This window comes from Onychomys torridus, chromosome 8 (genome assembly GCF_903995425.1).
Source record: "Onychomys torridus chromosome 8, mOncTor1.1, whole genome shotgun sequence".
NCBI classification, from domain to species: Eukaryota; Metazoa; Chordata; class Mammalia; order Rodentia; family Cricetidae; genus Onychomys; species Onychomys torridus.
Genome location: NC_050450.1, coordinates 18,414,254 through 18,431,769, shown reverse-complemented (window position 1 = coordinate 18,431,769; position 17,516 = coordinate 18,414,254). Strand labels below are relative to the sequence as shown.

At 49.9% G+C, this 17,516-nt stretch overlaps 1 protein-coding gene across 4 annotated transcripts in view; it reads right to left on the bottom strand.

Moving 5' to 3' along the window:
- Window positions 1-259: 259 nt before the first annotated feature.
- The window catches only part of Ift140 (intraflagellar transport 140), a 93,176-nt gene continuing 75,919 nt past the window's right edge, over window positions 260-17,516 (bottom strand). For 3 of the 4 annotated variants that reach the window (XM_036198278.1, XM_036198279.1, XM_036198277.1), the window contains 12 exons: window positions 11,310-11,487; window positions 10,290-10,480; window positions 9,766-9,861; window positions 9,413-9,545; window positions 8,637-8,780; window positions 7,020-7,148; window positions 6,709-6,891; window positions 5,683-5,889; window positions 5,192-5,404; window positions 4,942-5,108; window positions 3,968-4,109; window positions 260-993 (listed from right to left, as the gene is read on the bottom strand). In XM_036198278.1, coding sequence (XP_036054171.1) covers window positions 787-993; window positions 3,968-4,109; window positions 4,942-5,108; window positions 5,192-5,404; window positions 5,683-5,889; window positions 6,709-6,891; window positions 7,020-7,148; window positions 8,637-8,780; window positions 9,413-9,545; window positions 9,766-9,861; window positions 10,290-10,480; window positions 11,310-11,487 — 1,990 coding nt within the window. In that variant the 3' untranslated portion in view covers window positions 260-786. Of the gene's footprint in view, window positions 994-1,762; window positions 1,896-3,967; window positions 4,110-4,941; window positions 5,109-5,191; window positions 5,405-5,682; window positions 5,890-6,708; window positions 6,892-7,019; window positions 7,149-8,636; window positions 8,781-9,412; window positions 9,546-9,765; window positions 9,862-10,289; window positions 10,481-11,309; window positions 11,488-17,516 lie in introns of all 4 variants that reach the window. The other variant, XR_004945730.1, reaches the window with a different exon arrangement.

The following is a 17,516-nucleotide window of genomic DNA, read 5'->3' as shown; positions in this document are numbered from 1 at the left end:
GACAGGCTCCAAAGCTACACAGAGAAAAAAAAAAAAAGATAAGATTAAGCTTCTAGTGTACCCTGATGGGGATGCTAGAACAGAGACCAGGGATAGTCTGCTGGGTCCCCAGGGGCATCTTGACAGTGTTCCTGTGAGAATAAACGGGGCTGTAGATGTTACAGAGTCTGCTTTTGTGGTTCTCACTGGCAAGAACTTTAGTTCCTACATGGGTCCTCATGAGGGGCAGCAAGGAGTACAGGCATTTGAGAGAACAGACTCTGAGGAAATGGGCTTTATTTGGAGTCATAGGAGTGTGAGCAGCCATGGATGGTGCCTGGTATCCCAATCCCTGCTCTGGTGACAAAGGGCACAGTGTTGGGGCTCAGGCCTGCCCCAGGTGGTCCTTGCTGTGGTCCCAGGAGCACTGGGCTCTGCTGGGGACTATCAAGTAGCCAACTACAGTAACAGGTAGCCCCAAGCACAAAGTTCTAGAAGTTTCTGAGTCTATTGCTGGGAGAACATGAGAAAAATGAAGCTAACTCCCTCTAAAAGGAAATAAACCAAACCCACTGAGCCACCAAGTGCCTGGAGGCAAGAACGGTGAAGGAATGACCCAACACAGATGCAGTCTTCCTCTAAGTACAGAAACAGGCAAACCCAGCACTGCAGCTCCTCCTGGGCTGCTTACACATGACAATGCAGAATTAAAAAAATAATAAACAAACAAGAAAACAAAAAGCTGCCTTCCGTGACTCGACTAGAAAATTCCAGAAGCCACATTCCGGCAGCCAGAACCCAGGGCTTTCAGGGTTCACTTTCCACCTCTTCCAGCACCTCTTCATACACATCCTTGTGGTCCTCCATGCTGTTGTGGCGGACCCGCTCAGGCATGATGCGAGATGGTGGGAGGCCCAGGCCCTGGTGCACAGTGTCCACAGTGCTCTGGTCCACATAGTAAGATATGTTGGCTGAAGGAAGTCTTTTCCTCATCTCCTCAAGATACTTATACGCCTACAACAGAAGGAACAATGGTGACCTGAAGGCCTGATAGATGTAACCACCGGCTACTTCTTTAGTTCACATGAAAACAAGGCTGCCATATCATTCATTCATGGTAATAAGGTTTCTTAAACATCAGGTCTCAGCTGCCCACCCTTGGCCATGGAAAGCGTCCTTGCTCCAGGTAAGAGCAAGGCCTTTGCTACGAGGGATACTCAGAGTCCCTGGTCTGGGGCTCTCTAGTATTTGTAAGGGAATGGCCTGTGGGAAGCCAACAGAGTTTGAGTTCTCAGTGGCTAACCCTGAACTGTGATTAACATGAACAGCAAACCCTGAGGGTCCTTTAGCAGCCAGAACACGAGCATTTGGTGTGAGTTCTAGAGTCTGCTTGCCATGGATGTCCCTGGACACTTGGCAAAGGAGGGCTGGATCTCCTTTACCCATTCTGGGCATGGACTTGGCTGAACTGAGGTCAGTCTGCTAGTGGCTTGCTGTTTCTTTTGATCAAGTATCTTGTTTAACCTAGTTATTAATTAAATTTGCACAGGGCAGGCTTAGAGAGTAGGGGGCTGGGCAGGACAGACCCCACTTCCTGTGGAGCAGCATACTTCTGCCTCCCTATACCTGCAAACACGTGTTCATCTTCACGGAGCATCTCTTACAAAAAAGGAGGTAAAGAAGGCTTACCCATAGATGTGCATGTTAATTCAAACAATAAACAAAATTACTAGCAGCTTTAAACATTTTTTAAAAATTCAGGTTAAATGAAATTGATTCTTACTGGTAGCAGAAGGACAGCAGCCTTAGAGTCAAATCAGGAGCTTGTAGTGTCAGAGGGGGCTAAAGGAAGAGTTTATAGAGGTGGACCCCAGAGGTGAGCATCACGGTTATCTCGTGCTCTGTGGAATCCACAGCTGGAGGAGAAAAAGGCTCCATTCCCTCAGTTGTTTGTCAGAGATAAAGAGACCATCTCATCCCAGACTCAGCCAAGCTTTAAACATTTTTAAATGAAGAGTTATGATTAGGTATTATTTCTAGCTGCTTCTAAGTTTTAAGAAAGGGTTTAACTGTGTGGCCCTGGCTGCCTGGAACTCTCTTAAATACATCAGGCTGCTCTAGAGTCTGTAGTAATCTCTGTCCTCTGCCTCCTGAGTGCTAGGACTGTAGACTTGTGCCACCATAACTCTAGATCTCAGTATCTTAAGTATGCTGAAACTTAGAATGATTTTATTGGACAGATATACTATAGCTATAAAGGTCATAAATAAGAAATATAAGGCTCTATTGTGATGTTTGGCTGGCTCTGACATCAAATCATAAACCCCAGGCTAGGAGCCAAATGAACACGAGCCCAAAGGGATGGGAAAATGCTGCCCTAGGTATTTAGAATTGCCTGTCTGTGTCAGGTGCTGTGGTGGATACATGGACACAAGTTCAAAGGACAAGCTTAGGACAGTCAAGGACTGCAGAAGCTGAAGAGAAAGCTAAGTCTAGCAGCAGCAGCAGAATTAGAAGAAGAAGGAACCCTGGAAAGTAAAGAGCAGATGAGGTCGAGAAGACCTCGGGGTCTAGAAGGAACTTGCATCTTGACAGAGCTGGGCCAGTGTGGAAGATGCCCAAGTCAGACTTAGAGGTAAAATGACCAAGTTTGAGGTGAGAAGTTTAGGTGGGTCAACATCAGAGTAGTCCTTAAGAGATGGAAAAACTGAGCAGCAACAACAGCTATAAAATGAAGCACATTTTGGCCACCATGAGTTGAGGGACAATAGATGTAAGCAGCTGGAATTCTGGAATGAAAGAAAAGGGAAGGAATAGAAACAAATACGTCTGATACAGATGAATTAAAAACTACTCAGACAAAGTCAAGTAGAATGATGGAAATGTCTGGAATACTACAAAAGACAAGTAGATGACAAGTATATGAGATGCTCAGCATCAGCCACTATGAAAGCGTCACGGCCACAGTGAGATAGATGACTCAGTTAGTACACTGTACAGCCACGGGGATGGCTAACAACGGAAAGCAGTCACAGAAATGCTGGCGAGAGCTAGTCACTCACAGAACATTGTAGCAGGAGTGAAATGAGAGCTTGGCTGGGGATGGAGCCCTGTCAGCAGAGCAGGGTGCCTAGCCTGAGTGCCGTGCTGGGCTGTTTCCAGTGCTGCACAGACAGTGTGGAGGCCCACACCTGTGATTTCAGCACGAGGTGAGGAGAGGCAGGGTTAGGACCAGTTACACAGTTCAAGGCCAGCCTGACTGCACAAGACCCATCTTAAGAAGACATGGGTCTGTTGTGGACACTTTCTCAACGATGAACAAAGTGAATGTGCTGGTTCATTTTTTTGTCAGCTTGACACAAGTGAGGGTCATCTTGGAAGAGAGCCTCAACTGGGAAAATGCCTCAATTACATCAATCTATAGGTGAGTTTGTGGGGCATTTTCTGTATGTGTGTATCGTTGTGCCCAGTACCTGGGGAAGGCAGATAGTGTTGGACCCTTTGGAACTGGAGTTACATAGGGATGGTGATGAGCCATCATGTGGGTCATGAGAATTGAACTGAGTTCATTACAAGAAAAACTGCTCTAAACCACTCAACTATCTGTCCTGCCAGCCCTGGATTCTCTTGGTTAATAATGACTGGGATAGGACGGCCCAGTCCATTGAGTGGTAGTGCCATCCCCGGTGAGGTGGTCCTGTGTGGTCTAAGAAAGCAGGCTACAGGGAACAGTGTTCCTTTGTGGCATCTGCTTGGGTTCTATCTCCAGGTTCCTGCCCTCACTTCCCTCAGTGATGGACTGTAATCTAGGAGTTGTAATGTGAAATAAACCCTTTATGCCCTAAGTTGCTTTTGGTGTTTATCAAAGCTATAGAAAGCACACTAGAACAGTGAGCTTGTCACCTCGAGAGAAATAGTAATAATCTCTGCCAACAACTAAGTCTGTGCTCTAGAGCACTAGGACTTGGGGTAAGCTGGGTGGCCTTACCATTTGGTATTCCTCCATCTGAACATGGTGTTCTACCAGGTACCCATAGATGTCCCCGATACGGATGGTGCTGTCCAGGTCTGGCTCTTCTAGAAGCAGCTCACACTGTCTGATGGACTCTTTGGGGTCCTCTGTGTATGTCCTAACAAGGTGACAGACAAAGCTTGAGCCTGACCCACAACATTCATTGCTTGCCAGAAGCTGGTATAGGTACCTGTCCTATAGGAACAGCTTTATGCAATGGCCATATGGCATTTGTGTGTGTGTGAAGGTGACTTCCATGAATTATGTTAAGTCCTTAATTTGTTCATTTATAAATCCATTTACTAAACATACACTCGTCATCTTCAGTGGCAGGTCCTGTGCTTTGACACCTAGAAGGTGTCTAGAAGGTGTTTAGACGGGGCACATGGAGAAAGGCATGCCATCTTATACAAGGCAGTTAAAACTAGGAAGAACCTTCCTGTCAGAGGTGTGTATGGACTACCTCTCTGGAACTATAAGCAAGCCTCCAATCAAGTGCTTTCATAAGTTGCTTTGGGCATGGTCTCCTCATGTACATGGCATGGTGTTTCCTCACAGCAATAGAAAAATAACTCAGATGGCCCCTGACCGGGTTCATGGCCCCCTTAGACATATCTACTGACTTGAGCTCACTCCTCCTGCCTGTCTTTTTTGTTCATTTCTGTGGAATAATCTTCCCAAGATGATGTTGAGATTTTGAAGGTGTTCCCAGAGAGAAGCTTGGGTTTAACAGACAACAGTGAGTCCTATCTAGTGAATCCTATCTAGCTGATATTACCTGAAGAATGTCTGCTGGAAACACAAACTTGGGCTGGTCTCTGAAAGTCAGCCTGAACTCATCTGAAGGGGAGTGGAGAATCTTAGGGTACAAATAGAGGGCCTGGAGGCTATGAAGCTCTCCGAGGTCCGCTTCCCATTACCCTCCTAACCTATTCCCCTAGAGGACATACCTTCGGGCCTGGATGAACCTCTTCACTAGGGTCATCTTGCTTTGTAGTTGGGCTAGCTTGGTCTCCTGGTCCAGGGGGCTTTTGGCCTTGGCTTTGGACAGGCACTTATAGGCTTCAGTCAGTGCCCCGTGAGCCTTGTCATAGTTCTGGTATTCATCAATCTCCACCTGTACCAAAGAGACCCTTGAGGACCTAAGGGGCTCTGTGGGGACCCCTGAAAACCTGCTGGAACCCTAAAGAAGGTCTGTACCTGGGCACAGGCATCATAGAAGCCAGCCAGGAGGTCTAAGGCCCGCCCTTTGGTATAGAAGCTGATGATATTCTTCATGATCTCTGGCTCCTTCCGCCAGTCCAAGGACTGGAGGTAATTGGCTGCCATGATATAGATTTCCTTCTGTCTTGAGACGCCCGCAAAGAAGACAATTTTCTCCGTGTCTCCAGATTTTAGCAGTGCTCTCATGGCCTAGGCAGAGAAAGGGCCAGGGCTCAGTTGAGCAGGTTTAGGTCTTGAAAAACTCCAGGACAGTGCAGGTCCAGTTTGCTAATGGGACCCAGTGCTGTGAGTCTAGTTCCACCAGAAACTAGAGGGCCGTTATGGATCACACTCCCCAGGCCTTCAACATCCTAGCTAGGAAGGCTGCCCCCTGCTCAGGTTACTCAGTGGTACATGTGGCAGCAGCGCGTGTGCCCAAACGCCCAACAAATGGCCCAGTGGAGACACAGTGGGCCAGACAGACTCACCTTCAGCTTGTTCCCAGCCTGTGTGTACTTCTTGGTGGCCAGGTGATAGTTGCCCTGGCGCATACAGCAGTTGGCAATCTGCTCCAGCAGCTCACGCCGCGACTCCTCAGACAGATCCTTGGAGTCCTTGGCCACGGTCATCTTCTCTGCCATCTCCTCGGTGATGGTCATGTTCTGTTCTAGGCACAGCTGCAGAGCCTCGTGATACTGCAAGAGTACCGGAGCGAGAAAGCAGGGCTGTGACTGAGCTGCTGAGAGCCTGGATTTCCTTCACATCTGCCACCCCTTCAGAGGAAGCTGGGCTCCTGGCTCCATGCTGGCCACTGCCTGTGGCTGAGTCGGACATGAAAAGGACCAAGCTAAGGGACAGACTCAGACATGTTATTTTCCCTCATGCTTTTAATAACTCAGAAGACTAACATTTGCAGTGGGAAAAACTCCAACAATGTATGTTTTCATTACAAAAGACTTCAAAGTCAGGTGTGGTAGTGTACACCTGTAATCCTAGTACTTGGGAGGTGAGGCAGGAATGTGAGTTCCAGGCCAGGTTGAGCTTCAAGGTAAGTTCATGACCATATCTCTAGGTTATAGAGATAGACACCATCTTCAAAACAAAACAACAACCTCCAGCCTGTGTTGGGCATGGTGTCATGTGCTTATGGTTTTAGCTACTTCAGAGGCTCAGGCAGCCAGGTCACTTGAGCCTAGGATTTTGAGGCCAGCTTGAGACACTATCTAGAAATTTATGTTGTGTGATTTCATTGCTTGCATGTACACACACACACACACACACACACACACACACACACACCCGAAGAGCCAACTGCCTGATTAGAACTGAAGATGCGGGCTGGGTGCTGAGGCTGCCCTCACAGCAGCAGTCTTGATGTACTATGCTGGGTGAACTTTTGAGACCTCCCCCTCCCCAACTCCCAGCCAAGATGCAGCCACAGCCTTCTTGAGACTTTGTAACAAACAGAAATAGCAGAAGTGTTTCCCACCCGGTGGCTCATGCCATCCCTGTACCTTCTTGGCAGCCAGCAGAAGTTCCACAGCCTTTTCAAACTGCCCGTGCTCAATGCAGAAGTCTGAGCAGCGGGCCAGCAGAGCAGGATCTGACTTCTCATCCAGGTCCTCTGCTATGAGCTGTAGGGCTGCAAACTGCTGGGTGGTGAAGGCCAACTCCAGGGCCTTGGAAAAGTGTCCAGCCTATGGGCAGTGGTGAAACTTAGTTGCTGCTTGAGGTCCCAAGAAAGCACCCAGCCAGTTTTTCTGGAGCTTCACTAAGATAGGTGTCTCTAGTCTTGGCAGGTGCCCAGTGGAGGCCAACTGCTCACCTTGTGATACAGCATGACAGCCCTGTCCATCTGCTCGCCCTTCTCCTCGTAATACCGGGCTGCCTCGATCATGTCCTCGGGGGAGCTCAACAGGGCCAAGTTCATGAGCTGGTCATCTAAGCCATTCTCCTGCAGGGAGGAAGGTGTGTGGCTGTGCAGGCAGTTCTGTCTGGCCTACTCACACCCACTTAGATTTGTGAATGTGGCTGTTTGGTATCACCAATGGATCTGTGCCAGTTCAGTTTTAAGGCACACCAGGCTTTACTAGGTCAGTCTGTGTACCAAGACTTTCGGATGCCTTCTGTTCTGTTTTACAGGGTAACTGCAAGTTAACACCCGAAGTGGGGATAACTCCAGAAACCAGACCTCAAGGGGGTAGTCATAAAAATGTCCAACAGCTTTTGATGAGGTGTCTAACTATTTGTTAAGTGTCAGCCTACTACTGGCTCAGGAGCACTGGATAGAGTGACAGTGTCAGAGGAAGCCTGGAAGGGAGTGGGGCCAGAAGAGCCAGAAGTGAATATGGAAACCAGCAGTAGGCGAGTGTTCACAATCCAGGCCTCTGAACCTTTGTGTTTGAAACACCATTTTTTCCCCTCTCAAACAGGGTTTCTCTGTGTAACAGCTCTGGCTATTCTAGAATTCACTCTATAGACCAGGCTGGCCTCAAATTCATAGAGATCCACCTGCCTCAGCCTCCCAAGTGCTGGGATTAAAGGTGTGCACCACCACTGCCAGGCTGAAGTACTCTCAACAGAACTTTGAAAACAGCAGCAGTGTGGGGAGAGGAGGAAGCCCTGTGTGAATGTGTGTTGTTGACACTGGCCTTGGCTATGTTAAGGAACCCAATGCCTCAGACCCATAGAAATGGCAAAACCGGCCGGGCAATGGTGGCGCACGCCTTTAATCTCAGCACCCGGGAGGCAGAACCAGGTGGATCTCTGCGAGTTTGAGGCCAGCCTGGGCTACAGAGTGAGATCCAGGACAGGCATCAAAACTACACAGAGAGGGCCGGGTGGTGGTGGCGCACGCCTGTAATCCCAGCACTCGGGAGGCAGAGGCAGGCGGATCTCTGTGAGTTCAAGACCATCCTGGTCTACAAAGCTAGTCCAGGACAGGCTCCAAAGTTACCGAGAAACCTTGTCTCAAAAAAAAACAAAACAAAAACAAAAACAAAAAAACAACCCCAAAACAAAACAAAACTACACAGAGAGACCCTGTCTCGAAAAAAAAGAAAAAAGAAATGGCAAAACCTTCCCTGGTCAGGCTCAGGGGAATTGGTGAGGCCCTTCTCAGGTCTGTGTGATGATGCCGACTCGTGTAGAGGAAGTGTGGCTGCAGATGTTTACAGCCTGAGACTGCTCCTTACAGAGACCTCTTCCCAAGACCCACTAAGCCCTCCTCCTTCTGCTGCACACACTAAACTCACTGAGTTTCTGGTTTGCTAGTAGATGCTCTCCTTAAGATTAAGCACAGCTCACCCAATCCCAGCTTTTCTAGACGCATGTCTGTCATTTCCTCACTCCGCTGTTACCCCAGTCAGGTTTCCAGGACCGAGCAGTGCAGGATGTGGCACAACAGAGTACCCCCACCTCGTGCCCACGTGGAACCACATACCTTGCACAGGCGGATGGCATTGTTGAAAGCCTGTGCCCGTGTGTAGAAGTGCACTGCCTGTTTTACCTCGTCCTGGCTCTCGTACTGCCGGGCAAGGTGGTAGGATGCCGCCCAGTCTCCAGTCTCGTTGGCTATATCGGCAGCCTACAAAGACCCAGAGCAGCCAGGTCTTCCCTCGATCCAGCAGCTTCGCTCCACTCAAACAGGTCCACTCCCACAGCATGTACTACACGATTTTTTATTCTTAAAGACTTATTTATTTTATGTGCACTGGTGTTTTGCCTATATGTATGTGTCTGTGTGAGGGTGTCAGACCTTGGAGTTACAGACAGTCGTGAGCTGTCATGTGGGTGCTAGGAATTGAACCCAGGTCCTCTGGAAGAGCAGCCAGTGCTCTTAACTGCTGAGCCATCTCTCTAGTCCCACCTATTTTTAAAAATATTTAATTTTTATGTGTACGTGTCTGTGCATATAAATGCAGTGCCCATGGAGGCCAGAAGGCAGCACCACACCCACTGGAGCTAGAGTTAACAGGTGGTTGTGAATTGCCCTCATGGATGCTGGGAACTCAATTCTGGAAAAGCAGCAAGTGCTCTTGACTGCTGAGTCATCTCTCCACCCCTAACCTTCCTTTCTTTCTTAAAATTAAATCACACACACACACACACACACACACACACACACACACACACACACACAAACTGCACAGGGGATCCAGCTGAGGGCCCCATGCACACCAGGCAAGTGCTCTACCTCTACCTCCCACCCACTCTCACCTTCTGAATGTTGCCCTGGAAGCAATGAATGCGGACCAGGGAGAAGTAGTCCTGGGCCAGCTCGTAGTAGCGCAATGCAGTGTCCATCTCTGCCTGGCTCTCAAGGTACTGGGCCCACCACCTCCACAGCGTCCTGTGTGATAACCTTGGAGCTTAGGGTCTCACCCCCACTGGAACTGACACTCTGCACCACCACTGCCCACAGGTGATGCATGAGATGGGAAGGGACAGATCTGGAGTCTGTTCCAGGGCCTGCACGTGGATCACTCTCCGCTCTGACATGGAACAACACCGTGCCAGACTTCATGGCAAACCCACACAACTAGGAGGGGTGGTCCCACTGGGATACTTACTTGTCCTTCATCCTATTGATGTAGAGCTCTAGTGACTGCAGGTCTTCTGAGAGCATCCTCGGGACCTCAAAACGGTGGGTGTCTGACTTCTCATAGCTGTGGAAGAAAGCCCTTCCATTTTGCTTCAGGATCAGGGGCTACATCATAGAGTGCAGGGAGTAGCCTGAGAGCAGTACACCGGGCCTGCGGCACTGGGGTCTGTGAACTGTTTTGTGCTATATGGACCAGAGTGTTAGCCACACCTCAGAGCTTACCATGAGAAGTTCAGATCATGGACATGACTCTAAGCACAGCTCACCCCAGCTTCGGGATGGTTTCCCTGTGGCTCTATCCCCGTGGTCCCCAAGTCTGGTATGTACCACACTGACTGACACAACACAAGGTCAAACACCCTGTCCCACCACCACAGAACCCAGGCTCCTGGAGAGCTCCTGTGGAGGATCACATGGCCCGTCCTGGGACAGAAGAGTGAGATTCTTCCTTTTAGAACGGCCAGGGCCCATCCCTGCCCGAGTCCCACTCACTAATTGAGGGCCAGGCCACAGTCAGCACTGGCCTCCAGGTGCTTAGCATAGTTGTAGTAGGTGGTGCGCAGGTGGACGCGGTCATGGAGCTCAGCCACCTCCACAGCTTTCTGCCACTGATCTGAGGCCTGGTAGAGCTTGTTCAGGAGGTCATAGCGCTTGCACTTCTTGTAGAGTTGTTCAGCCTCCTCCTGGGGGTTAAGAGAGATGCCTCCTCAGTCACAGCGCTAACGTTTTAGAAAGGCCATCACAAGGGGCTGTCACATGTCACTCTGCTGTGAAGGTCATTTCACAGAATAGGACAATAGCTGCCCCCACGAGCTCATGACAAAGATGCACAACATGCCTTGAGGACACACACTTGGGATGCACATGGACACCATGCACAGGGCTGGCAGTCAAGAAAGGCAACGTGTGTCCATGTGACTTTCCAGTCACCAGTTAGACCTGTACATTGCTGAGGGAATGTTTAACCTTGCTACAGCCCAGCTGTCCTCTGGTGGGGTCCTGCAGAACTCCTGTGCTCCCCTACCAATATGGAAGTCTTCTGGGGTGCTCCTGCCATGCAGTGCATGTGTGGGTGGAATGCCTGCACCCCACAGTTGTATGCACACTAAGTCAAGGTGGCAGCACCTGACTGTGGGGAATGTGTCAGTATCTTTGGGCTGAAGGCAGGAGGAGGGAGCCCCAGTAGAGACCAGAGGCCTTAGGAAACCAAACTGATAGTTTAGGGTATTTTGAGGGACTACTGTTTGTAGATGAACATCTGCCAGGAACACCTTCTGTCTCTTTTCTGCAGATTCCAGGCCACAAGAGACCAGCAGCCAGATTCTGCCTGTCCACCAGCCAGCCTCCCTCCGTCTCCTCAGCCCTGTATTACTAGACTTTAGCTGAGGAGGGTCTATGTTTAGCAGCCTCTGCCCTTTTTACTGCAGACTCAGCTTGGCAATGTGGCAGGAATAACCCCCTTCCTCTCTGCCCCCAAGAGATGTCTGTCTCTCTGAGACTGGGACCACTCACCAGCATGCCCAGTTGGATGGCCAGCATGGCCACTCTGGCTTCCAGTTCTGGCTCTCGCTCAGCTTCCCGAAGTGCTCGGGCCCCACGGGCATGGCCCATGTTCCCTAGGCACACCTTGGCGACATCCAGCCTCTGAGTCTCCACACACATGCGTGCCAGGTTCTCCCAGACAGTTTCACTGCAGACAGAAGATAGGCGGCCTTGTCAGCTTGCAACCCAGAGCTTAGGGTGCCCACCAGCCCCTTCTCAGCATCTGATGGTACATATAACCACCAAGTGGGGGGATGGATCCTACAACTGAGCAACGGACTCCTGTTCCCTAGACTACTTCCAGTGTTGGGACCCTCCAAGAAGAAGGGGCCACCACAGCCTTACATCTCCTCTCCCAGACAGAAGTCAGTGTTTGGAAAAGTGGGGTGAAGGGAGTTCACAACTCCAACTCAATCTAGGGGCCTGGACCAGGGCCAGACCCTGATGTGTGGCTGGACAGTGGACCTTCTTTGTCCCTCATTTTAAGGTAGTCCACTGTGAGCCTGGACCTCCTCAGAGAGTCCCAGCCTCAGGCACAGAAGCCTTTTGTAAACACATAGCTTGGGACAACACTGAATACAGAGGTGGAAAAGAGAACCAGTTCATTCTCCACACAGTCCCCGCCTCTGCGTAGGCTAACTGGAAATAGGTTCTTCCTGTTCTAAGACCACAGCAGTGTCACACACACAGGAATGCACATACACATGCAGTTAGCCTCTCCCCCACAACACACACTATGCAGAGCAGCCACAAGGCCTCAGGGCGTGCTGACAGGAGCATCCCTATAGAAGCATTTACTTCAGGCCCTCTCATCACATTCCAGGCTCCCCCAGATAAAGCCTGGCCAGAGTGGCAGCCTTCCTTCAGGAAGTGAGGCAGACCTGTCCTTTCCTAGCCTCACAGACTTGGCAGAACTAAGGAACTTGAAAGGCAGCTGTCCACACCAGGCTGGCTGCTGTTCTGGGGGGCGGGGCCTGAAACACAATCATTCTGAACCTTTTCCTAATGGTTTGTCTAAGAAGAAAGATGGGTAAGAGGACGCTCAATCTGTTGGGCCAAGTCCTACTGTGGGCAGCTAGATGACCCATGGATGACCCACATCTTAGACTCCCTGATTTGAATGGAAGTGGAAGGAAAACACCAAATAAGTCAGCTTAGGCACTGGCTGGGGTGGGGGTGACCACCGCTGTGTCTATGGTTGAAAATGTACATAGCCAGGTATCCTTTCCTTCAAGCCAGCATATTCTGTCCATCGGTTATTTTGACTTAGAACTCTGATTCCACAGATATATGTATCAAGAAAGAGGAGGACAAGCATGTCTACATTTTATCAGTGACACTTGTAGTGACTACTGCTTATAGGGGTGAAGCCTGACCAGAGTTCTACGGCAGTAACGTGGGGTCAGGTGCTGTGCTAGGAGAGAGGTAAGCATGTATGCTTCAATCCCAGCCTGCTGCAGAGGGCTTCAGCCTCCCCCACTCCGGGCTCCTCAACTCCATCCCTTCACAGCCTCTCCTGGAGCTTCTCACACTCTGGTTGGCAATTTTCAAACCACACAAGAGCTTTTCTGGAGAAGGTGACACATGAGCTAGGCTGAGGACCTCTAAGAAGTGCCAGTCTTCGGGCAGCACCTTGCTGAGCTACTTTTCCAGCACATGAACTCACTGCTCTCTTGCTTTAGGCTTTGGAAATCGAATGACTCATGGCAGCCTTGAGGCAGCATATGAGGAAAACTTGCTGGGTACCACACGGCCCTGGCCGGGGCAGCACCCCGACAGGAACTGCTGTGACTGGATACACATCCGTGGCAGAGGCTGCTTATCTGGGGCCTCAAGCAGCTGAGTCCCACTCCTTATTATCCTATTGCGTGGCCTCTCACAGGGAGCTCTGGGCCTCATGTTGGATCCTGTGGGATGCCTGCCAACTCTTTGGAGAAGGTTTCTTTAAGTCAATGCTGTTTCTAAAAATGCCATCCAGTGGCAAGTCTGGAATCCCAAAGGAAATGCTTGGTTCTCTCAGCACAGCTCCAGTGAGCTACACAGAACTCTCAGAATGGACGGGGTCTGCCAGTGCCCTCCTGAGCTTTCTGGGCTAGCTGAGTGTAGGAAGCATAGGCGGTTGTGTCTATAGCAAGATGGTAGCTAGATATGAGGTCCTTTAAAAAAAAATCATCCTGTTCCTACTAGTTTACATGATTAGATGCTTAAAAAAGGTTTGCGAAGCTGGATATAGTGGCACACACCTTTAATCCCAGTACACAGGAGGCAGAGAGACAGGAGAATCTCTGTGAGTTTGAGGCCAGCCTGGTCTACATAGTGAGTTTCAGGATAGTCAGGGTTACTCGGTAAGAGCCTGTCTCAAGTAAATGAAACCAGCCGGGTGGTGGTGGCACACGCCTTTTAATCGAAGCACTCGGGAGGCAGAGCCAGGTGGATCTTTGTGAGTTCGAGGCCAGCCAGGAAAGGCTCAAAGCTACACAGAGAAACCTTGTCTCAAGCCCCCCCCCAAAAAAAAGAAAAAAGAAAAAAGAAAAAAAAAAAGAAAATGAAACCAAAAGAACAGCTTACTTTCACTGCCTCCTAAGGCCTGGGTGTGAGGGCTAGATGGGGGGGGGGGGGGATATGGCCTTTCGGCTGCCTCTGTGTCCCTGGGTAGCCCTCTTCTGCACCGTCTAGAAAGCAACAGCTGAATCCATATCCAGTGTTGGAAAATATATAACTAAATAAGTGCAGTCATTGGCCTGCAGACAAAGCTAGCTGGTGTGTGCCCTGGGTTTTCTCTTTTCCCACAGGAGGGTCTGGCCCTTTTGCTGAGTGGCAGACAGGCTGGAGACCTGTCTCTGTGTTGCTGTGCTTCCCTGGCCCTGTACGTGATGAAGGTCTTTTCACGTCACTGAAATGTCTGGCTATTTCCACATGGGCCTCTGCCTGAGACTGAGCCAAGCAGGGGTCTGAAGAGCTTGTGCTAGAGGCACAGCCTCAGCCAGGCAGGGAGAATTTGGGAGAGAAGAGGGTCCCTTAAAAGTCAGCAAAGGCCTTCTCTTGCTGGGCTGAAGCTGCTGTGCACCACATGGGGAGGGCCAGGCTTCAGCTCCTGCAAGAGCCTAGGTCCAAGAAATGGCTGCCAGCCTTTTCCACAAATGCACACTCTACTTCCTGTGGCTGTCTCTAGACCAGGACCATCTCAACTCCCACAAGATTCCTGACATTCTCTGCACACAACTCCCTGACAATTTCTCTCTCCAAGGATGGGACAGCTCCAACTCCAGTGCAGAGTTCTGGGATCTGTGCATCTGGTATCAATTCCAAGAAGTAAACACCCTCGAGGCCCTGTCCAAGTCTTGAGAATTTCCTGTTGTCTGAGTTTCTCTGTGGAAAAGGATCACATCTGCACTTCATCAGCTTACAGGCACCTAGATGAGAAGCAGATGTGGTCACAGAGGTGGCTCTGCCACAGGTCTAATTTCTGGGAGGACCTATGCTCAGCAGGATCTGTCCCGAGTGAGCAACTAGGGGACCAGTAGGCTGATCTACACTTGTGATGTTCCCTGCTTGTCTAAATGTGTGTGTGTGTGTGTGTGTGTGTGTGTGTGTGTGTGTGTGTGTGTGTGTGTGTTGGCAGTGTGGGAGAGTGGGGGGTAGATGAGCATGCAGTTACAGTAACAATCTTCCAGCTTGGTTTGGGGTCCTCTGGGTCAGAGATTTCTTACCAGCCACACAGGAGCCTAAAATCCTCTGAGGATAGCATCATATCTCAAGACAGGACCGTCCTGACTTCATTTCTCCCCGCCTACCCTCCCACACAGACAGGCAGATGCTAAGTGCACAGACACCTGGTGGTATATATGGCATAAGCTCCCACAAGGCTTTGGCTTCCTCCCCACCCATCTCAGGAAAGAAAAAACAGGGGTAGTTCAAGGGTCCTATCTGAGGTGTCCTTCAGTACCAGCTATAGAAGGTTGAGGCAGAAGGATCACATCAGCTTCGGAGTTAGAGAACTCTTTTTTTTTTAAAAAGATGTATTTATTTATTATGTATACAGTGTTCTGTCTGCACATATCCCTGCAGGCCAGAAGAGGGCACCAGATCTCATTACAGATGGTTGTGAGCCACCATGTGGTTGCTGGGAATTGAACTCAGGACCTTTGGAAGAACAAGCAGTGCTCTTAACCTCTGAGCCATCTCTCCAGCCCCCTAGAGAACTCTTAAAACAGCTTCCTTGGTATGAAACTACACATTTGGTTCTCACTAGAAATTAACTACCCAAAGATAACTGGCTTAATTAAGGAGGGAAATAGAGCCAGGTGGTGGTGGCGGCGGCAGTGCACGCTTTTAATCCTAGCACTTGGGAGGCAGAGGCAGGCAGATCTCTGAATTCAAGGACAACTCAGTGAGTTCCAGGACAGGCTCGAAAGCTACACAGAGAAACCCTGTCTCAAAAAACCAAACCAAACCAAACCAACAACAACAACAACAACCAAAAAAGAAAAAAAAAAAAAAAAAGAGGGAAACAGATTTTCCCTTAATGGAAACCTGGGAAAAATCTCCATTTCAAATATACCTGCTCTATTCTGTGTTTGGGAAGACGTATTGGAGATGTTGCACCCTAATTCTGCCTGGGGGCAGGGGGAGCACTTTCGGGAACAATGGCAGTTGTCCTCGAGTGTTCTCTGAGGCATAGCATGAGCTGAGGCAAGAGCACCCACACTGCTCGTCAAGTTTGTCCTGTTTAGAACGACCCACAGGTCGGGCCGTGGTGGCGGTGGTGGCGGCCGCAGCGGCAGTGCACGCCTTTAATTCCAGCACTCGGGAAGCAGAGGCAGGCAAACTTCTGTGAGTTTGAGGCTAGCCTGGTCTACAGAGGGAGTTCCAGGACAGTTAGGGCTACACAGCAAAACCCTGCCTTAAACAAACAGAAAAAGAGAGAGAGAGAGAGAGAGAGAGAGAGAGAGAGAGAGAGAGAGAGGAACCCACAGAGAGGCCCAGAGACCTAGAATGAAAAGTAAATTAGCTTCAGGCTCAGGGCAAGGAGAATGGAAAATATAAATAAGCCACAGTGATACTGGCTTCCAACTTCAGGGTTAAATTGTAAAGCCCCTCAGAGTTGACAAGACATTCTCAGGACTGGACTGAAGACTGGAATGTAAACTTATGGAGTACTTGGAGCCTGCTCACACGAACATGTGATTGAAGGCACATGTACTAGGAAGTAGGGGTGGCCTAGCACATCAGTGCGTCAGTGCACGAAGACAGGACAAGGCTGTACCTTTACTACCTGGGCACTAGTCAGCACCAGATTCTTGTGTCCACACACAGTCCTGGGTGCATGTGCTAGAGGCTGGGGTCAGCAGCTGACAGCACCTATGTTCTTGTGCTCACTTATGCCTCTCCAGAACCCTAGTGGGTGGATCCCTGTTATGGGAGGCTCAGGGTCTCTGGAGGCGAGGCAGAGTCTCAGACCTGGTTGTTTTTACTCACCAGAGCTGAAGGTTATGAGGAGAGCAAACGTTAGAATAGTCACCTGTCTTGCTCCTGTCCAGCCTCAGGGGAACAATCGCCATGTCAGTAAGCAAAGATGGCTGGTCAGAAACCACATGAGCTATCCCAGCCTGCACAGGGCTCCAAGCCCCCTCCCAGAATTCCACCTCTCCTTGACCACAAGAACAACCCCAGCCAGAGGTTCCTCAAGTAGGGCCCCTTCTCTATCAGGTCTGAGCACACTTGCTCCCTTGGCAGCAGATGATGGTCTGTCTCAGGTGCCTCCCCACCCTACTTTGCCCTCCCAGAACCCCAGCAGGGTAGTGGCGGTGCACACCTTTAATCTCAGCATTTTGGAGGCAGAGGCAGGTAGATCTCTGAGTTCAAGGCCAGCCTGGTTTACAGAGTTAGTTCCAGGACAGCCAGGGCTACACAGAGAAAGCCTGTCTTGAACCCCCCCCCCACCAAACCAAAAGTAGAACCCCCATGGAGAGGGAAGGCTGTAGACCAGTGGTTCTCAACCTTCCTAAAGCTGCTATCCTTTACTACAGTTCCTCATGTTGTGGTGGCCCCCAACCATAGAATTATTTTGTTGCTACTTCCTAACTGTAACTTTGTTACTGCTATGAATCTTAATGTAAATATCTGTGTTTTCCAATGGTCTTAGATGACCACTGTGAAAGGGTCGTTTGACCTCCT